Source organism: Salmo trutta, chromosome 9, assembly GCF_901001165.1.
Source record: "Salmo trutta chromosome 9, fSalTru1.1, whole genome shotgun sequence".
Lineage (NCBI taxonomy): Eukaryota > Metazoa > Chordata > Actinopteri > Salmoniformes > Salmonidae > Salmo > Salmo trutta.
Genome location: NC_042965.1, coordinates 27,083,004 through 27,104,893, shown reverse-complemented (window position 1 = coordinate 27,104,893; position 21,890 = coordinate 27,083,004). Strand labels below are relative to the sequence as shown.

The window sequence follows — 21,890 nt, the reverse complement described above, 5'->3', positions numbered from 1 at the left end:
CTGTACTGACCTCGGCTTCTGGATGATAGCGGGGTGAACAGGCAGTGGCTCAGGTGGTTGTTGTCCTTGATGATCTTTTTGGCCTTCCTGTGACATTGGTGCTGTAGGTGTCCTGGAGGGCAGGTAGTTTGCCCCAGGTGATGTGTTGTGCAGACCGCACTACCCTCTGGAGAGCCTTGCGGTTGAATGCGGTGCAATTGCCGTACCAGGCGGTGATACAGCCCGACAGGATGCTCTCGATTGTGCATCTGTAAAAGTTTGTGAGTGTTTTAGATGACAAGCCCAATTTCTTTAGCCTCCTGAGGTTGAACAGGCGCTGTTGCGCCTTCTTCACCACGCTGTCTGTGTGGGTGGACCATTTCAGTTTGTCTGTGACGTGTACGCTGAGGAACTTAAAACTTTACACCTTCTCCACTACTGTCCCGGCGATGTGGATGGGGGGGTACTCCCTCTGCTGTTTCCTGAAGTCCACGATCATCTCCTTTGTTTTGTTGACATTGAGTATGAGGTTATTTTCCTGACACCACACTCAGAGGGCCCTCACCTCCTCCTTGTAGGCTGTCTCGGTGTTGTTGGTAATCAGGCCTACCACTGTAGTGTCGTCTGCAAACTTGATGATTGAGTTGGAAGCGTGCATGGCCCCACAGTCATGGGTGAACAGGGAGTACAGGAGAGGGCTGAGAACGCACCCTTGTGGGGCCCCAGTGTTGAGGATCAGCCGGGTGGAGATGTTGTTTCTTACCTTCACCACCTGGGGGCGGCCCGTCAGAAAGTCCAGGACCCAGTTGCACAGGGTGGGGTCGAGATCCAGGGTCTCATGTTTAATGACGAGTTTGGAGGGTACTATGGTGTTAAATGCTGAGCTGTAGTCAATGAACAGCATTCTTACATACGTATTCCTCTTGTCCAGATGGAATGGGCAGTGTGATGGCGATTGCATTGTCAGTGGACCTATTAGGGCAGTAAGCAAATTGGAGTGGGTCAAGGGTATCAGGTAGGGTGGAGGTGATATGGTCCTTGACTAGTCTGTCAAAGCACTTCATGATGACAGAAGTGAGTGCAATGGGGCGATAGTCATTTAGTTCAGTTACCTAAGCTTTCTTGGGAACAGGAACAATGGTGGCCATCTTGAAGCATGTGGGGACAACAGACTGGGATAGGGATTGGTTGAATATGTTCGTAAACACACCAGCCAACTGGTCTGCGCATGCTCTGAGGACGCGGCTAGGGATGCCGTCTGGGCAGGGTTAACACGTTGAAATGTTTTACTCACGTTGGCAACGGAGAAGGAGAGCCCACAGGCTTTGGTAGCGGGCTGTGTCAGTGGCACTGTATTGTCCTCAAAGCAAGCAAAGAAGTTGTTTAATTTGTCTGGGAGCCAGATGTCGGTGTCCACGACGGGGCTGGTTTTCTTTTTGTAATCCGTGATTGACTGTAGACCCTGCCACATACGTCTCGTGTTTGAGCCATTTAATTGTGACTCTACTTTGTCTCTATACTGACACTTTGCTTGTTTGATTGCCTTGCAGAGAGAAAAGCTGCACTGTTTGTATTCGGTCGTGTTTCCGATCGCCTTGCCATGATTAAAAGCGGTGGTTCGTGCTTTCAGTTTCGCGTGAATGCTGCCATCAATCCGTGGTTTCTGGTTAGGGAAGGTTTTAATGGTCACAGAGGAAACGACATCTCCGATGCACTTGCCAATAAACTCGCTCATCAAGTCAGCGTATACGTCAATGTTATTCTCTGAGGCTATCCGGAACATATCCCAGTCCATGTGATCAAAGCAATCTTGAAGCGTGGAATCCGATTGGCCAAACCAGCATTGTATTGACCTGAGCACGGGTGTTTCCTGTTTTAGTTTCTGTCTATAGGCTGGGAGCAGCAAAATGGAGTCATGGTCAGATTTGACAAAGGCGGGGCTTTGTATGCATCACGAAGTTCGAGTAGCAATGATCCAGAAAGCTACCATCTATTGTCGCGCATTCGGTATGCTGATAGAATTTAGGAAGTATGGTTCTTAGGTTAGCTTTGTTAAAATCCCCAGCTACCATAAATGCAGCCTCAGGATGTATGGTTTCCAGTTTACATAGAGTCCAGTGAAGTTCTTTCAGGGCCGTCGATGTGTCTGCTTGGGGGGGGAATACACGGCTGTGACTATAATCGAAAAGAATTCTCCTGGAAGATAATGCGGTCGGCATTTGATTGTAAGGAATTCTAGGTCGGGTGAACAAAAGGACTTGAGTTCCTGTATGTTGCTGTGATTACACCATGAGTCATTAATCATAAGGCATACACCCCCGTCCTTCTTCTTACCAGAGAGATGTTTGTTTCTGTCGGCGCGATGCGTGAAGAAACCGGGTGGCTGTACCGACTCTGACAACATATCCCGAGTGAGCCATGTTTCCGTGAAACAGAGAATGTTACAATCTCTGATATCTCTCTGGAAGGCAACTGATGCCCTAACTTCACCTTGTTATCTAGAGATTGGATATTGACGAGTAATATGCCCGGACGCGGTGGATGGTGTGCTCGCCTTCTGAGTCTGACCAGTATGCTGCTCTGTATGCCTTTCCTGCGGCGACCGCGTTGTTTTGGGTCGGCCTCTGGGATAAGATCACATGTCCAGGGTGGAGGTCTGAAGAAAGGATTTGCTTCGGGAAAGACGTATTCGTGGCCGTAATGATGATAAGTTGACATCGCTTTTATATCCAATAGTTCTTCCTGGCTGTATTTAATAACACTTGAGATTTTCAGGGTTAACAAATAAGAAATAATTCATAAAAAAACTAATAACTGCATAGTTTTCTAAAGACCTGAAGCGAGGCGACCATCTCTGTCGGCACCATCTTGCATGGAAGAACTAACAGAGGAGATCCATGTTTTTTCCCAAATAAAACCAGGACACAAATGAGAAATCGCTACCATTGATAAAAAGTTGTACTTAGAGTAACATGAAGGGGCATCAACATTTTTTAAATACCTTTATCATTTATAATAGGATAATACATTAGAGTCTTAAATATATCCATTACTCCCTCCTTTACTGCATGTGCAATTGTAATAAATTACTTCACTTACCAGATCGTAAAATGATAATTGAATGGTTACAGGTAGTGTTGGAGAGTAATGAACAATGTAGTTCAACTAAACTCAGCAAAAAAAGAAACGTCCCTTTTTCAGGAACCTGTCTTTCAAAGATAATTTGTAAAAATCAAAATAACTTCACAGATCTTCATTGCAAAGGGTTTAAACACTGTTTCCCATGCTTGTTCAATGAACCATAAACAATTAATGAACATGCACCTGTGGAACGGTCGTTAAGACACTAACAGCTTACAGACGGTAGTCAATTGAGGTCACAGTTATGAAAACTTAGAGGACACTAAAGAGGCCTTTCTACTGACTCTGAAAAACACCAAAAGAAAGATGCCCAGGGTCCCTGCACATCTGCGTGAACGTGCCTTAAGCATGCTGCAAGGAGGCATGAGGACTGCAGATGTGGCCAGGGCAATAAATTGCAATGTCTGTACTGTGAGACGCCTAAGACAGCGCTACAGTGAGAGAGGACGGACAGCTGATCGTCCTCGCAGTGGCAGACCACGTGTAACAACACCTGCACAGGATCGGTACATCCGAACATCCACCTGCGGAACAAGCACAGGATGGCAACAAAAACTGTCCGAGTTACACCAGGAACGCACAATCCCTCCGTCAGTGCTCAGACTGTCCGCAATAGGCTGAGAGAGGCTGGACTGAGGGCTTGTAGGCCTGTTGTAAGGCAGGTCCTCACCAGACATCACCGGCAACAACATTGCCTATGGGCACAAACCCACCGTCGCTGGACCAGACAGGACTGGCAAAAAGTGCTCTTCACTGACGAGTCGCGTTTTTGTCTCACCAGGAGTGATGGTCGGATTCGCGTTAATCGTTAAAGGAATGTTCGTTAAACCGAGGACTGTACTCTGGAGCGGGATCTGTACTCTGTACTCTGGAGCGGGATCGATTTGGAGGTGGAGGGTCCGTCATGTTCTGGGGTGGTGTGTCAGCATCATCGGACTGAGCTTATTGACATTGCAGGCAATCTCAATGCTGTGCGTTACAGGGAAGACATCCTCCTCCCTCATGTGGTACTCTTCCTGCAGGCTCATCCTGACATGACTCTCTAGCATGACAATGCCACCAGCCATACTGCTCGTTCTGTGTATGATTTCCTGCAAGGCAGAAATGTTAGTGTTCTGCCATGGCCAGCGAAGAGCCCGGACCTCAATCGCATTGAGCACGTCTGGGACCTGTTGGATCGAGGGTGAGGGCTAGGGCCATTCCCCCCAGAAATATCTTGGAACTTGCAGGTGCCTTGGTGGAAGAGTGGGGTAATATCTCACAGCAAGAACTGGCAAATCTGGTGCAGTCCATGAGGAGGCGATGCACTGCAGTACTTAATGCAGCTGGTGGCCACACCAGATACTGACTGTTACTTTTGATTTTGACCCCCCTTTGTTCAGGGGCACATTATTCAATTTTTGTTAGTCACATGTCTGTGGAACTTGTTCAGTTTATGTCTCAGTTGTTGAATCTTGTTGTGTTCATACAAATATTTACACATGTTAAGTTTGCTGAAAATAAACACAGTTCACAGTGAGAGGACGTTTCTTTTTTTTGCTGAGTTTAGTAATTGAATTACATTTTGCTGTAGCTTGGTGGTAGTTGAACTAAATTCCAATCTTGGTAGTGTTTTCACTAGTTAATTACTTTTTACCATGTACAGTAGTGGTGTAGTTAACTACTGGAACTACACACTACTTTTTTTGCCAAAATAAAATATAGGTGGGTGAAGTAGGCAAGAATTTCCTTTCTTTTTCGGCATCAGACCTGCCTAATTCTCATTTGAAACATAGTTTTTGTGTTTAATAGGCTAAATTACACATTCTGTTAACATCTGACTCCAGAGTGATCTTTTCTTGCAATTTGTAGTCTATGACATTTCAGATTAATATATGATAATTTTTCACGAAGTAGTTTGGATGTAGAGAACAAATATTTCAACATCACTTTAGTTAAGTAAACTATATTTTTCTTAAGGGTAGCTTTAGTGTAGCTCAACATCTTCCATTGAGAAGTAATTGGTTGCTTGGTAAACTATATTTTCAAAGTAGCTTCCCCAACACTGGTTTCAGGTCAATGTTACATCTACTTAATATCACATCATTTACTTTTCCCCCTCTGTACTTGGATGCTTTTACTGTACAGTTGGGTTTACATTTCTGCAACAATTGACTTTAAAATCACATTAGATTGTTACTTTGGCTGAATTGCTACTTAATGTTACAGAATAGCCCTTTGTTCTCAAATGTCCTATTAGATCATTACCATGACCTATTATTACCTCTACTACTTGTTATTTTTTACTCTTACAGTTATTATATTGATTAATGTTCTGCTTTGTTGAGGGAGCTAGCACATAAGAATTTTGCTTCACTTTTTATACCTGCTGTAAACTGTGTATGTGACAAATAAAATGTGATTTGATTTATTATTAATTTATCAAGAGAACAGGTCACAAATAACTATAGAGCAAAGTCTAAGAACACATAGCTGAATGTGTCCAGTTTCTACACTCTCTCTGCCAAGACAGGCAGACTGACTAGCCTTGCTACCAGAGATGTCAGGAGGGCAATCTTACCTGGGTAGGGTGTGCCAGCAGGGTGCCCAGGGACCACAAGACTGTTAGTGGGTAAGGTCGGAAGTGGCGGCAGTGTGGCGGGGGTTGCGAACATGGCCGGATGGCGATGGGCCGGGCTTCGCAGGGAGGAATAGTGCGAGGTAGAGAGGTTGGCTATGGACAGGGGCAGGGCCGGGGTGGAGGAGGGGAGGCTGCTCAGGTGGTGTGGTGAGGGGGGCAGGTGGTGGTGTTTGGGGAGGCCTGCGCTGCTGCCGCTGTGACTGTAGAGAAGACAGAAAGAAAGAAAGACCAATGAGTTATATACAGTTGAAGTCGGAAGTTTACATACACTTTAGCCAAATACATTTAAACTCAGTTTTTCACAATTCCTGACATTTAATCATACTAAAACCACCTGTCTTAGGTCAGTTTATTTTAAGAATGTGAAATGTCAGAAAAATAGTAGAGAGAATGATTTTTTTCATCTTTTATTTCTTTCATCACATTCCCAGTGGGTCAGAAGTTTACATACACTCAATTAGTATTTGGTAGCATTGCCTTTAAATTGTTTAACTTGGGTCAAATATTTCAGGTAGCCTTCCACAAGCTTCCCACAATAAGTTGGGTGAATTCTGGCCCATTCCTCATGACAGAGCTGGTGCAACTGAGTCAGGTTTGTAGGCCTCCTTGCTCGCACACGCTTTTTCAGTTCTGCCCACACATTTTCTATAGGATTGAGGTCAGGGCTTTGTGATGGCCACTCCAATACCTTGACCTTGTTGTCCTTAAGCCATTTTGCCACAACTTTGGAAGTATGCTTGGGGTCATTCTCCATTTGGAAGACCCATTTGGGACCAAGCTTTAACTTCCTGACTGATGTCATGAGATGTTGCTTCAATATAGCCACATACTTTTCCTGCCTCATGATGCCATCTATTTTGTGAAATGCACCAGTCCCTCCTGCAGCAAAGCACCCCCACAACATGATGCTGCCACCCCCATGCTTCACGAGTTGGGATGGTGTTCTTCAGCTTGCAAGCCTCCCCCTTTTTCCTCCAAACATAACAATGGTCATTATGGCCAAACAGTTCTATTTTTGTTTCATCAGACTAGAGGACATTTCTCCAAAAAGTACAATCTTTGTCCCCACGTGCAGTTGCAAACCGTAGTCTGGCTTTTTTATGGCGGTTTTGGAGCAGTGGTTTCTTCCTTGCTGAGCGGCCTTTCAGGTTATATCGATATAGGACTTGCTTTACTGTGGATATAGATACTTTTGTGCCTGTTTCCTCCAGCATCTTCACAAGGTCCTTTGCTGCTGTTCTGCGATTGATTTGCACTTTTCTCACCAAAGTAGTAGACAGAACGCGTCTCTTTCCTGAGCGGCATGACGGCTGTGTGGTCCCATAGTGTTTATACTTGCGTACTATTGTTTGTACATTTTAGGGTATCTGAGGAGTAAATAGAAACGTATTTTGACTTGTTGAAACAAAGTTTAGGGGTAGATTTTCGGATTCCTTTCTCTGCATATTGAACGAGTGGATTACTCAAATCGATGGCGCCAACTAAACGGACATTTTGGGATATAAAGAAGGATTTTATCTAACAAAATGACACTACATGTTATAGCTTGGACCCTTTGGATGACAAATCAGAGGAAGATTTTCAAAAAGTAAGTGAATATTTAATCGTTATTTGTGAATGTATGAAACCTGTGCTGGTGGAAAAATATTTTGATGTGGGGCGCTGTCCTCAAACAATCGCATGGCATGTTTTCGCTTTAATAGCTACTGTAAATCGGACAGTGCAGTTAGATTGACAATAATTTAAGATGTCAGCCGATATAAGACACTTATATGTACATAAATGTTTAAAATCCATATTATTTCAGATTATTTATTTGAATTGCGCTCCCTCCATTTTCACCGGAAGTTGGGACCCCTAGCCATAAGAATTAACAATACATTTGTCGAGTGGTTGAAAAACGAGTTTTAATGACTCCAACCACCTAAGTGTATGTAAACTTCTGACTTCAACTGTAGATTCTGGATTCAGTGAATTTGAGTGGGTTTATTACATGACTGGACGCTGTGTCTATGAATTCTGAGAATGTATCTGTATATGTGATGTGCTGATCTGAAATTCCATTTTGAGTATACAAGATAACGACTATTGTTTTAGCTTTGATTAATTCATCCTGTTTTGAGGATGAAATTGGGTCATTAGACGATGTCACCTAGGTCATATTTTCGAACATTAGATAGCACATTGCAGCCAAACTACTTTCTAGCTATCCCGTTACCCTTTGCTAGATACGTGACAGATCAGTGCAGGTAGAATCAACTCGCTATCTGACGTAAGTCAATGAGGTATTGTACCATATCATATCAGCAAGGTATAAAGTATAAGATTGCTAGGCATAACTAAACAGACCCAGATCAAGGAAAGGAGGTCTGGGCATAACTAAACAGACCCAGATCATGTAAGAGAGCTAGGCATAACTAAACAGACCCAGATCATGTAAGAGAGCTAGGCATAACTAAACAGACCCAGATCATGTAAGAGAGCTAGGCATAACTAAACAGACCCAGATCATGTAAGAGAGCTAGGCATAACTAAACAGACCCAGAGCATACGGATAAGATGTGGTCCTTCTGTACCTGATGTCGTGCAGGCTGTTGTACTGCAGTGGGTGATGCTGGTGATGTTGGTGGTTGATGAGAGGCCTGGCGTGGTGTTGGTGCTGGGGGAGAGGGAGCGAGACAGGGACCCGGTGCTCCTGGAGAGGGTGGGGCTGGGCCCTCAGCAGGGAAGGGGTGGGGATGGGCAGCGCCCGGTCTGACTCTCTCTTGATGAGGAGGGGGGGGCGGGGAGGAGAGCCGCACCCTTGGGAGGGGCTGAGGGGGGGCTGCCGCGGTGGCAGAGGGGGCAGGGGAGCCCGTAGGCGGGGAGGCCGGGGTGGGGCTGGAAACACGCGGGGTGAAGGACACCTCGTTACTCTGCTCCTGGCTACGCTGGAGCCCTGATACTTTGGCCGAGCTGACAGTCTTGGACTCTGGATTCTCATTCGTCGTCACACCTGCAGAGACAAAGAGACAACGAACGTTAAGGGAGGATGTAGATATACCATTGCCTGGTGTAATGAAAAAGCTGGGAGAAGTGTCTGTCTAACTGTTATTGAGAACCATGTGTGGTATGTTGGTCCAGAAGAAAAAGAAAAGCTAATACACTACATAACCAAAAGTATGTGGACACCTGCTCGTCGAAACATTGCATTTCAAAATCATGGGCATTAATATGGAGTTGGTTCCCCCTTTGCTGCTATAACAGCCTCCACTCTTCTGGGAAGGCTTTCCACTAGGTGTTGGAACATTGCTGCGGGGACTTGCTTCCATTCAGTCACAAGAACATTATAGAGGTCGGACACTGAGCCTGGCTCGCAGTCGGCGTTCCAATTAATCCCAAAGGTGTTTGAAGGGTTGAGGTCAGGCCTCTGTGCAGGCCAGTCAAGTTCTTCTACACCGATCTCAACAAACCATTTCTGTATGGACCTCACTTTGTGCATGGGGGCATTGCCATGCTGAAACAGGAAAATGCCTTCCCTAAACTGTTGCCACAAAGTTAGGAGCACAGAATCGTCTAGAATGTCATTGTATGCTGTAGCGTTAAGATTTCCCTTCACTGGAACTAAGGGGACTAACCAGAACCATGAAAAACAGCCCCAGACCATTATTCCTCCTCCACCAAACTTTACAGTTGGCACTATACATTGGGGCAGGTAGTGTTCTCCTGGCATCCGCCAAACCCAGATTCATCCGTCGGACTGCCAGATGGGGAAGCGTGATTCATCACTCCAGAGAACGCGTTTCCACTGCTCCAGAGTCCAATGGCGGCGAGCTTTACACCACTCCAGCCGAAGCGTGGCATGGTGATCTTAGGCTGGTGTACGGCTGCTTTAAGTTCCCGACAAACAGTTTTTGTGCTGACATTGCTTCCAGAGACAGTTTGGAACTCGGAAGTGAGAACAGATGACCGAGGATAGATGATTTTTACGAGCTTCATGCTTCAGCACTCGGCGGTCACGTTCTGGGAGTTTGTGTGGCCTACCTCTTTGCTGCTGAGCTGTTGTTGCTCCTAGACATTTCCACATCACAATAACAGCACTTACAGTTGACCGGGGCAGCTCTAGTAGGGCAGAAATTGGACGAACTGACGTGTTGGAAAGGTCACTGAGCTCTTCAGTAAGGCCATTCTACTGCCAATGTTTGTCAATGGAGATTGCATGGCTGTGTGCTTGATTTTAAACACCTGTCAGCAACGGGTGTAGCTGAAATAGCCAAGCCCACTAATTTGAAGGGGTGTCCACATACTTTTGTATGTATAGTGTATCTGCCTGCCTCCCCTGTCCCCTCCCCTCTCTCCCTCACCGTACTGCCTCTACACGTCTCCTACCCAAGGATCCCTTTTTCTTTCCCTCCCTAGGTTTTATGAAGTGTTTAATCAGGTCATTTTCATGCTTGACTATAATCAGATGATCCAATTTCTGCGAGCGATCCAGTCAGTATGAATAAATCACACCTAATTAAAGTTAAATGCCACTACTATTCAGGGCTTTGCTGAGCACACAATCTGGCATGAAATAATTATGTTTCAATTGTGCTGTGAAAAGAGATCACGGCCCCTTATCATGGCCTTGTTGCGTCTTCACCCCACAGATCTTTCAAGGGATTTCTAAAGCTGTAGGCTACAGCCAAACACTTTGAACCCAGCCAGCTACTTCATCTGGGTCCCTGGGAAGACGAGGAGCTTTTATAACAAGGAGAATTCCAATGAATTGCCATATTCAGTACCAAGAGCATAACATTTTAATGGGCTACAATGTTTCTACTAAATAAATAATGCCACAGAAAACATAAATCTCAAGGAGGCTTTAATTGGAATCTATTGACAAAAAGCCCTGCTCGAGAAAATGGTGGCTGACAGAACAAGTGCTAGTGCTAGTGATAAAGGCATATTTCACTGTGTTTTCCTGACCACAGTCAGCTCTCTTCATAACAAAATGCAGGGTGAATGGAATATGCCTAACCAAGACAGTGGTAGCAGCATTAAACATAAAATATAGGTTTCAAATGAGCAAATCAGCAGGGAAGTGGAATCCCTCTGAATACAGAAATATCACCTGCAAGTAAAGAGAACAAATATTAAAGAGGAAGGAGAAAATGGAGAGACAGATTGAGATAGAGGGAGAGAAAGAAAGACAGACTGGGACAGAATGGCCCTTTAAGCATCTCTAACTTCTGCCTCTAATGCAGCAGAGATTCAAGAAGGCTTACTAGAGCCTCAATTAAACAGCTCCATGGGAGTCTCAGAGCACCGCAGCCAGTGACAAATGAGAGCTAGCCTACTGCCTTTAGCAGCTAGTGACAAATGAGAGCTAGCCTACTGCCTTTGGCAGCTAGTGACAAAGGAGAGCTAGCCTACTGCCTTTAGCAGCTAGTGACAAAGGAGAGCTAGCCTACTGCCTTTAGCAGCTAGTGACAAATGAGAGCTAGCCTACTGCCTTTAGCAGCTAGTGACAAATGAGAGCTAGCCTACTGCCTTTAGCAGCTAGTGACAAAGGAGAGCTAGCCTACTGCCTTTAGCATCTAGTGACAAATGAGAGCTAGCCTACTGCCTTTAGCAGCTAGTGACAAATGAGAGCTAGCCTACTGCCTTTAGCAGCTAGTGACAAATGAGAGCTAGCCTACTGCCTTTAGCAGCTAGTGACAAATGAGAGCTAGCCTACTGCCTTTAGCAGCTAGTGACAAATGAGAGCTAGCCTACTGCCTTTAGCAGCTAGTGACAAATGAGAGCTAGCCTACTGCCTTTAGCAGCTAGTGAGAGCTCAGCTCCTCAGCTCCTCTCAGCTCAGCTCCTCAGAGCAGGCAGACTCCTAATGGAATACCCAGGGCTTAATAGAACCCGCTTAATCTTCCAAGGATTCTAACGCCCATAAAAGGGTAATAAAACGCTGTATGGAGATTTTAAACATGTTCCCCCTTCGCCTTTACAGGAGCAGCGGGGGAGGCAAAGGTGTCACGACTTTCCAAATGAATTCAGGTCTGGGTATAATAATTCGGCTTTATTATAAAAAGGGTCTTAAATAAGGATTCCTTGTCTGGGTGGGCCGAGAGAGAGCGAGAGAGAGAAAATGAGAGAGAGGCAAATAATTATCTGTCGAAATGTCGCCCTTCGCTGACGTTGCCGTGGAAACCCCTCTCTTTCCTAGACACATTGTGGAGGAAGGAAGCCAATAGGACGGCTGAGGCTGTAATACTGAGGACACAATGAGCGGTGGTGGGTTATCTTAATGATGATTATAATGGGGTGTAATGGAGGCAGGGGGGACCTGATGTGTCAGCCTGAGAGACTCTATCTCCTCATTAAAACAGTTCGCCAGACTAGACCAGGCCAAGGGAGGGGCCGTACACTTCACACGCGCACACACACATGCACACACACACACACAGCCAGGTTCTGTCTTCTCATTCTAATGAAGGGGAAGGATCTGATTGTGAATGTGTTATGGTCACATTACAATCCCTATTACTGTCTGGTATGCCTAGGGGCTGATGGTAACATGGTATGCTATCATATATGGCTCTCAGCTACTATCTGGTTCATACTGTGTTGAGCATATGCCTACAGCAAACATACAGAGACATGAGAAGTGATCCATCAACAGAACAACATGTTTGTTATTGTTGAGAATGTACCAATCCCATAACAAGTTTAGATTGTATTCTTGTCTGACGGTAAAGCGAGGGCCTGGTGGTATCCAAGTGACAGGAATTCTTCACTGACATGTTTCATCACAGGGATTAATGCTGTTACAAGAACATTTCAATTGGTAATACTTACCTACCGCCCAAAGCAATATTTCACTGTTAATACTGTCACCGGCCAAAGCAACTAACAGCTCTCCTCGCAACTGAATCTGATGACTGTCAACTGTAGTTCCACAGTCAATCACTACCGTCAGGTTTACACTTCTCCTTCACCTCTCAAGACAAAATGTTATCTTCCTGAAAAATCCCACAACTTCATTCAGCAGGCAAGCCAAACTGCACCAATAAACATCTGAGATAGTCATTGGGTACAAAAACATGAAAACACATGGAACAGACGGAGAGAAAGCCGTGCTTGAGGACAGCCCCACTGTGTATCTCCTAGGCCTGGTTAGGGCTCGAGGAGACAGTGATACTCCCGTATTCAGTGCACGGGAGGTCAGGGAAAATTCATCGGTTAGTGCACAATTTGACAGTGACACTCCCTTGGGGAGTGTTGGCATCACTGTTCACCAGATGACATTTCAGGCCACTATTGATCTTTCTATAGTTGTTCCTGTGGCCTGCGTACTCTGGGGATTTGGTGTGGCACTGAGAGAAGGGAGGAGGGGATGGAGGGAGGAATGGAATGAGGGATGGAGGGAGGGGGTGGATGAATGGATGGATGGAGAGACAAATGGATGGATGAAGAGAGGGAAAGAGGGATAGATGGAGGGAGGGAGAAAGGGACACCAGATGGACGACAGGCTTCAGGACACCCCCTCTGTGACTGATGTGTCCATCGGGGACGAGGGTGACTTCTGTGACCCCTGGGGTCGTTCCACAGCTGTCCTGTCTCTGACACCCTTCACATCTGACCCTCTCTGTCCCCCTGGAACATCTGGCCACCACTCCTCTCCCCTCCATCCCTCCCTCTACACTGACAGGGTTCGTTCCAAATTGCACCCTATTCCCTTTACAGTGCACTACTTTTGACCATATCCCTATGGGCCCTGGTCAAAAGTAGTGAACTATATAGAGAAAAGGGTGCTATTTGGAACGCATCCAGAGAGACATAGCGGGCAGATGGTCAGTGCTGCCAGCAACCAGAGCCATCAATAAAGGATTAGGTGGTCCATCATGACACCATGTCTCCTCACAGAGAGAGATCATTATGTCAGTCTGAGGAGATTGACTGATAGTTGATGAGTCTTGGATGTTTTACATGTAAATGCAGGTTGTGCATTACTTTTATTCATTTTTACCCTACCAGCCCTCCCCTGATTACAGCAGACTAACGGACAAAATGTTTCACCCACATGTACGGTACATGAAGTTAAATAATTATACATACAGTATATTCCAAATTTCCTCAAGTGCTGAATTTTCACACATAGCAGCCAATCTACCATTCAATCTGATGTTAACCCCAACCTTCCAATGTCCACAGACTAACCAATCTTTCCCAGTATAATACAATTTTGCTATTTCCTTTTGCAATACATTCCTCCATTTTACTGTGATGTCTTACAAGGGTCTTGAACCTCCCTATTTGTACTATTTCTACTGATATTGCCTTAAAAATGAATACTTTACCAAGAGTATAATGGTATTTCCTATTGACTGATCGTGCATGACTTACTTCACATAAACCCCTCTCCTCTTGGGGAGAATAGGTTGTGAATAAGAGATTGTCCATAATCAATTATCAATGAACAAAATACAAGAGGATTTCAACGAAACAACAACAGACCATTGAGAGCCAAAGCAGTTCTACTGTGTGCGCATATAATTACTATTTTTGCATCCAAACATATTGGTTTACTTTGGTAGATACCCAAATGAAGGATGACTTGCAAATAATAGAAAATAACCCTTTGTCAACGCTTTGCCATTTATTTCAGGCACACCTGGGAAGGCCACCTGCAAACGAGCCCGACGTCCCTCTGGATTAGATATCGAAATCATGTCCTAATTCAGTCGCCAACCAAACCATCACTCATGCAAATCAGAGAGGTGTATGAATAACCTGGCCACCACAGCCACCACCGCCAATATAAGCAGTACAACCTAGAGAGACGGGGGGAAATAAACCTGTATGCAAATAAAGTTTTAAAGTTAGAACATAGGGGTATGTAAATTCTCTCCATCATGACCAGAGGCCATTGAAGCCAGGTGCTGTGAAAAGAGATAAGAGATCCAAGCCACCCCAGTCATCGCAGTCACCTCGCCCACCGGGCGTTCTCATTTACAAGGCAAACTCTGCGGTTTGCTCATATCACATCATCACTTTACCAGAACATAAACAGTCTGGGACGTCCACAAAAAAAAGGATATATCATAAATAAATAAATAAAGCGAGGAGTCTCCTGAAGAAGTTGGAGGAGGCAGACGGTTCTGTAGAAAACACACTCCACCTTGATCTCCCTTCCAGCTTGGCACTGTTCTAACAGGAAACTTTCCTGTTTCTCAGTAGTGGAATTCACAACATTGGTATTTTTCTTCTTTGACCTCTCTAGCGTCTGTCTGTGCATGCCAAGGCCTAGCTACCTCTAGCTCACGACTGAGTGGCTGTGGAAAATGACTAAAACAGGTACTGGCAGGAGACTGGAAACCCACGCAGTCTTGGAAATCAACACCTCATGCCTGCCTGCCTGCCTGCCTGCCTGCCTGCCTGCCTGCCTGCCTGCGAGCCATTCTGTGTTACAAGAAGAAAAACAGAAAGAGGCGGAGTGGTTTGATCTAAATGATTTTGGAGGATAATGAAGGAATGGGAGGCCGGCTAGCTGAGTAGCAGCAAATCGTCACGTTAATAATCAAATCACAGCGAAATTTGCGATGGTCAGTTTCCTCCTCCTCACACTATTTCATCTGCCTGGGAGCGTTTGGAATGGCATTTAGTGGGAGGCCAAGGCAATGCTTTGTGAAATCACTCAGAGATGTTAATGGGAAATGAACAGGGAGAGGCTGCCAAGATATCTAGAAAGTGGGGACAGCTGGCGTGTTTCAATTAGTTCTGTCCATTGCATCTGACAAAAGGACTCGGATGGCAACAGAATGGGATGGGTGTGAAGCTGTAACACGTTTACTGTCAAAGCCTGCACATCCACTGTGGGCACCTAATGTTAATTTGGAAGAGCTGGGCTGGGCTGGCAGCCCTGTCTGGTATGAATCAGTGTCTCTGTTTCTGTATGCTGGGCTTGGATTCAAATCCACATGGACATATGTGGCACCAGGCATATGCCATCTTCTCCTGTGGCACATGATTGCTGTCGAAGGGGGTGAGGCAAATTAGCACCTTTTGGAAAAACTCACAGAGCTCTCTGAAATGAGGTGTTCTGGTCACCCTTGGTCAGTTCAGAGAAATTATCACCACTATGTTAATAAATGTGTCTGTTTTAAAAAAAATATATATTTTGTAATTTTGTATATTGTATGTTGAATATATGTTTGATGTATTTATGCAGAATTCATCTGATAAAGGGACCCTATTCTCAGTAGGACTTCCCTGTCAAAATAAAGGTTTATTAATAAAAGTATGGATGCCTGTATGTGCTGACTGGACAAAATCTGGCCCAAGCCATGTATTTCTGCTTCAGTGGTGCCAAACCAGACCCTTGTTCCACTCTAAACTTGAATTAAACTCTGGTCACAATGACTTCCAGAAGGACAAGACCCCTTTACCCGCTCCCTAAAACCCATCACTCCCAGCCTCATATGAAAACCCCTTGGGTCGTCTGAGGTCAGTGCTGCTGAGACTTCCTTAGGAAAATAGGGCGGATGACATCTTTCAGCCTTTCAACATAAAGCTCAAGTCTAATGGCTCTTCTGACACACACAGGCCACCCTGCAGTCTGGAATCTGACCCCTTTCACCGCTGTTGACCCCTGACCATGGCAGTTGCCCTGGGGACTGTGTGGACAGACAGACAGCAGGAGAAACATCTATGAACTTCAAGGAAATCTCAGGAAGTTGTGATGTGCGGTGCAGCGTGGAGCTGAGCGCACTGGCCTTATCAATCCATTAATTAGCACGACATGCTCGCCCACTGGACTCGAACGCAGCGGCAGCAGCTGTCTCGACTGATTACAGGAGAGGACGCAGCACTGCAATTACCTAGATGACTGGAGACATCGCCTGCCACTTCTAATAAAGGCTCTGGACTCCTGTTCCCCATCATGGAGCAGTGTAGAGAGACAACCAACCAACCAACCAACCAACCAACCAACCAACCAATGAACCAGGCAAGCCTCCCCGCCTTTCCTCTCCGATACCTTCAAGACCTTTTCAGAGTCTCTACAGGGCACCACAAAGCTCAGTGTGGGCTGTAATTCTTTAGCTGTGTGGAAGCTTTACTTAGGCTTGCATAATGCCTTAGCAATCTCAACAATACTGCTTTGTTGCCCTGCAGGACAGCATGCTTTACTAAGACCACCAGCTGGTTTACAAACCACACAGAAAGGAGGGAAAAACAGGACAGGAAAACAAGACCTTCAAGTCTCAGCAGAGATGTGTTTTTAGGATATGCTTTTTTTCTGGGGATTTGAAAATGTAAATAAAGGTACTCTACCACACCAGTTCAAGAATGAACCTGCAACGAGCCCACATGTCACTAAGTGGATATAGTATTATCTTTCAGTGACTGATTACTTCTCAATGGAAGGAAATGGCTCAATGAAAATCCTTCAACAGATCCCAAGTGGCATGACAGGGAGCTGAAAGAGCCTGCATACTTTTCTTCTCCACTCTGATCTCTATTTCAATATATAGCCTCACTGTTCTCCCCTCTCGACCCCAAAAGCAAAGCAACAATTGGGAGGTTGACAGCTCTTCACCATTTGTCATACCATCATTCAATGTTTTGTCATTTGCGGCCATAGCTGTTCAGAACCATGAAGGGGTAGGATAAATATTTTCTGCTAGATTATGTTTCGTCAAGTGCTTTCAAGATAACTGTGTCAATTCGCTTTGAATTGGACCGTGGGTTTTAGTCAAGATATTGATGTAGATTCCCACCAAATTAATCAAAATTATTAAAAATTGTGCTTTTATAAAGAGCGGGATATGGATTGTTATCCAGTAAAATACTAGTACAGCAAGCTTCTTAGTGAAGCTAAGCTTACATTCAACAAAAAAACATGTTTGTATCAAGAACAATGTTGTCAGAATGAGATCATCCATCAACTGTTGCATGTTTCTGTAATGTTTTCATGTTTTACCTTGGTGTTATTGCATGCCCAGCCTTCGAGTCTCTACAGTCTCCAATGATCAAAGGCTTTAGATTAGTGCCTGAATACCTACAGTATGTACTCATTAGAGCTTGTCAATGGTCTCTCCTTCACCAATGCATTCCTGCTTCCAATTGAAATTCCACACAGATGTCTCACATCGCACTCATCCAAGAATCACAAAGACTAGCCTATACATCACAGTTTTTCAGAGTAAATATGCTCTCAGAAACAGACAGGCCTAGCTCCTAAATGCAGAAGATTGACATATGCCTATTGGATGGGCTTCTGCACAGGACACATACAATGCCTGAGACAAAATGAATGATTCATGGATTAATTGGTAATCAAAGGAAATGAAATACATACAGTTTGTAATGGACCAAACAGAATAAGAAGAATGCACTTTTATTGATTCAGATAAAACCACTAGCAGACTGTTAAATATGAGTTTCCATGATAAATACACCCACTGTTGTTCATCCTCTACAAGAGGAACAGTACAGCTAGCAACAACACTATCTACCAGACCAGGGTAGGGGGGGTTGGAGGGCTGTTTCTCTATAGATATCAACCCCGTGATATTGAAAGTGCCCGAGGTTAGGTTTCAAATGCAAGGACACAAGCTGTCCAGTAGACAGACACACTGATGCAATCAACACCAAGCCTATAGGAGGATTATGTTCAGAGTGTAACCAGTGCTAAGCTGCTCCTGGGGTGCTTAACCATTAGGCTAGTGCTGCAGATGGAGACGGGACAGCTGTTGAAGATGAGTGAGCGAGAGCGAGAGAGCGAGAGAGAGAGAGAGAGAGAGAGAGGAATGCCATTTTCCTCCTCTAATTGCCATACATTCAAAATGAGTAAATCTCAGCAGAAAATAGAAAATAGCTCCACTTCATTATTCAGAGCTGAAGACAGTGAAGGAGGGGACGTTTCTAAATGGCACACAGAGAGAGGGGAAGAAAGACAGAAATATAGCCCCTTTTGCTATACATCTCTTGTCAAAGGTGCAGATGTTTAGACTAGTTCTCATGCAGAGCTTAACTAGAAAGACACACAAAGCCTCGTCCGCTGTTTGGGATCCCTCATGTCCTCCACACAGACAACAAAAGGGGTGAGAATACGCTGGTGTATCAGGTTAGCAAACACTCCCAGTGCCTCCTAGCACCCAATCCATCATTCTTGATTAGAGTGCTGCCATGGAGAGCAAGAGGGAGAGAGAGAGCTATAAACACGCATTCAGAGGGAGAGAGGAAAGGAAGGAGGGAAGAAGGGAGGGAGAGAGAGGGGAAGTTAATAAGGCAGAGGAGAGGAGAGAGGGAGCAGAGGGCAGGAAGTCATGTCAAGAAAACTAATGGAGACAAGCCCATGAGCTGTGGGGCTATTGTGGGCTGCCTCCCTGCTGCAAGACACACAGCTCTGTCTGCTCTCATCACTGACATACACACACACACACAAACACACACACACTTTGTGCTGACAGGGCCTGAGGAACTGGGCCAACACTCGGCAGCACCAGAGTAGCCATGTTAGTCAGTTTCAAAACTGATATGAGCTGTAGCATTTCACTTTACTGCTCTACGTGTAGAGAATAATTGATTTGTTTTGAGCACAGAGAAGGAGAAGGTGTGACGGCTGGGGGATTTGGAGCCAAGGGAGAAATTGGACTCTGATTCAGGAGATGAAACCGGTCTAAACAACTGGAGGAGCTTCTGGCTCACAGTTACACACGGCAAGCTGAAATGGAACAAATCAAATACTTTACTATAATCTGCTGATGATTTCACAGTACCTGTAGCATCTGCATGCTGTCTTAAACCTCTGGATGGGAAAGACAAAAACCAGACTGAGGTATCTCTCTCTCTCTCTCTCTCTCTCTCTCTATTGAGTTGATTGTGTGTAAATGCTTGTGCTAAAAGTGTCTCAAGTGTATTTTAACAGCTTTAAAAGGGTAGAGGCACAGACGGCTCATCCTCTCTGAAGACCCTGACCCCTCTACCGCCGTTTCTGCCGCACCTGATCCAAGATTAGCCTGACGCTACAGTGGGCTTGTGCTGATAATACAGTTAACACACAGCACTTTACTACAGCTGGTCTACAAGGCCTCATGTAGGGCCTCCTGTAGGGCCTCCTGTAGGGCCTCCTGTAGGGCCTCCTGTAGGGCCTCCTGTAGGGCCTCCTGTAGGGCCTCCTGTAGGGCCTCCTGTAGGGCCTCCTGTAGGGCCTCCTGTAGGGCCTCCTGGGCTCTCCAGCACAACACTGCATCCACTTAGTCTATCACTCAGTCAACACACCCACTCCAAACCTTAGGTTGGCCATACCGCACATCTGGATGAAGTCCTTTGTAAAGAAAACAAAAAGCATCCAACTATCTCAAGACCATTACATCTATTTGTAAGGCATGTGTGTCTGTGTAAAATAGTTGACCTATGTAGTGATAACTGGTGCTCAGTGCTCCCTAGGTGATGTAGAACTCTATCTACTGTCCTCCATTTCCACCCAAAGCAAACAGCACTGGTCTCTCAGTCCTGCTGCTTGCTCCTCTCCACAGCAGCACTAGAATAACAGGCTCTCTAGTCGCTTCTCTGGGTGTCTGAATAGGGCATTAGAGTGAGCAGCCATTAGTGGGCCAGTCAGAGCCGACCGGGCCCAGAGCCGCAGCATGGGGAATACCAGCGGTAGCCAAAACCAACAGCGAAACAGCAGACCCCGTGTCTGAACGAATTACCGCTTGTCTCTCTTAACAAAACATGGAGAGCGATTAATAACGCTGGCAAGGCCATGCGGGGGTAAAATATGGGGTTTGATTTGAGCACAGCTCTCCTTCTCAGTGGTGCATATCTCATTATTCATTTGGTCATGTGTTGAGTTCAGGGCTAATTGCCGGGGTCTATCACTACTAACCCTACATGTGTGGTGCTCTTTGGAGCAGAGAAAGCTGTATTCTGTAGTCTCAGCCTGCTGTGTGGTAGCAGACAGAGAGGCTCTGTCTTAAAGTGAGCACTGACAGCAACACATACACTAACTTTATGCTGCCACGTGATGGAGAGCTGGTGTACTGTACAAACACCAGAAGTGGACCACCCGACTCCTATGAAAATACTTCATATGCCACAGCTGATATTTCTGTTTGCTTGGACTCATGCTTCCCTAGCGTGGACTCTCATCTCACACAGCATCCTTCTGGCATGCCCCCTCCCTCAGCGTATGGAGTATGGATGTTTTCCTCCCTGTCATGGAATTTAAACCCTTTTATGTCCATCCTGTTCTTGGCTACGGATTTCTACTCTTTCTAAGCATGTGTGAACTGCTTCCCAAAACGTCAAATCCATTACAAGCATGTTAGTAATATCCATCTAGGCTGCCGACTGTCCTCTGCCAGTGATTGTACATTATCCAAGCATTATCCTGTTTGGCCACAATCACCTACTATCTGACTATGTTCATGAACGTTACAGCCTCATCTGCAAACAACATTGGCTCTGAATGAACAATGCAGACAGGCTAAAAGCACACAGCTGGGATCTTCTTCAAACAAAACACAGCAGCCGAAAACACTCACACAGCAACTGGAGTTAGGAAGAAAGGGTGACGCACGCACGCACACACGCACGCACACACACACACACACACACACACACACACACACACACACACACACACACACACACACACACGTTACATTCAAGGCTGACTAGCTTTAGAGATAAGACAACCATCATGTAATTCCCAACCAAAACAACGCAAATACCTCTTCCTATGCTGCAGCTGATCGTCTTTCTCTTGGAGAAGGAGATTATTATACTGGGTTCAGATGAGTGGTGCCACAGCACCAGATCAGCCCCCTACTGAAACGGTCACAGAAAAAATGGAAGCTGCCGTGCTGTTGGTAGGTTGGTGGCTCATTTCCATGGAGATGAGAGTGTTCCGTCTATGTGACGGAGTGGTCTTATGCCTCACAAGATGGCTGCAGGGGGGAGCAGATTATCTCCAAACGAGCCTTTCCATCATCAGGAACCCTCTGATCTCACAGCCTAGCCATGCCACAGTGAGATAGTTACACTCTTAGAAATAAAGATGCTTTCTAGAACCTAAAAGGGTTATTTTGCTGTCCTCAAAGGAGAATCCTATGATGAACCTTTTTTGGTTCCAGGTAGAACCATTTTGGTTCCAGGTAGAACTATTTTGGTTCCAGCTAGA

General features: G+C 45.4%; 1 protein-coding gene across 5 annotated transcripts in view; it reads right to left on the bottom strand.

The window, feature by feature from the left end:
• The window catches only part of fbrsl1 (fibrosin-like 1), a 139,184-nt gene that overhangs the window by 14,979 nt on the left and 102,315 nt on the right, over positions 1–21,890 (bottom strand). For all 5 annotated transcript variants that reach the window (XM_029763300.1, XM_029763301.1, XM_029763299.1 and 2 more), the window contains exons 3-4: positions 8,317–8,735; positions 5,681–5,940 (exon numbers count right to left, since the gene is read on the bottom strand). In XM_029763300.1, the coding sequence (XP_029619160.1) occupies positions 5,681–5,940; positions 8,317–8,723 (667 nt within the window). In that variant the 5' untranslated portion in view covers positions 8,724–8,735. The remainder of the gene's footprint in view (positions 1–5,680; positions 5,941–8,316; positions 8,736–21,890) is intronic.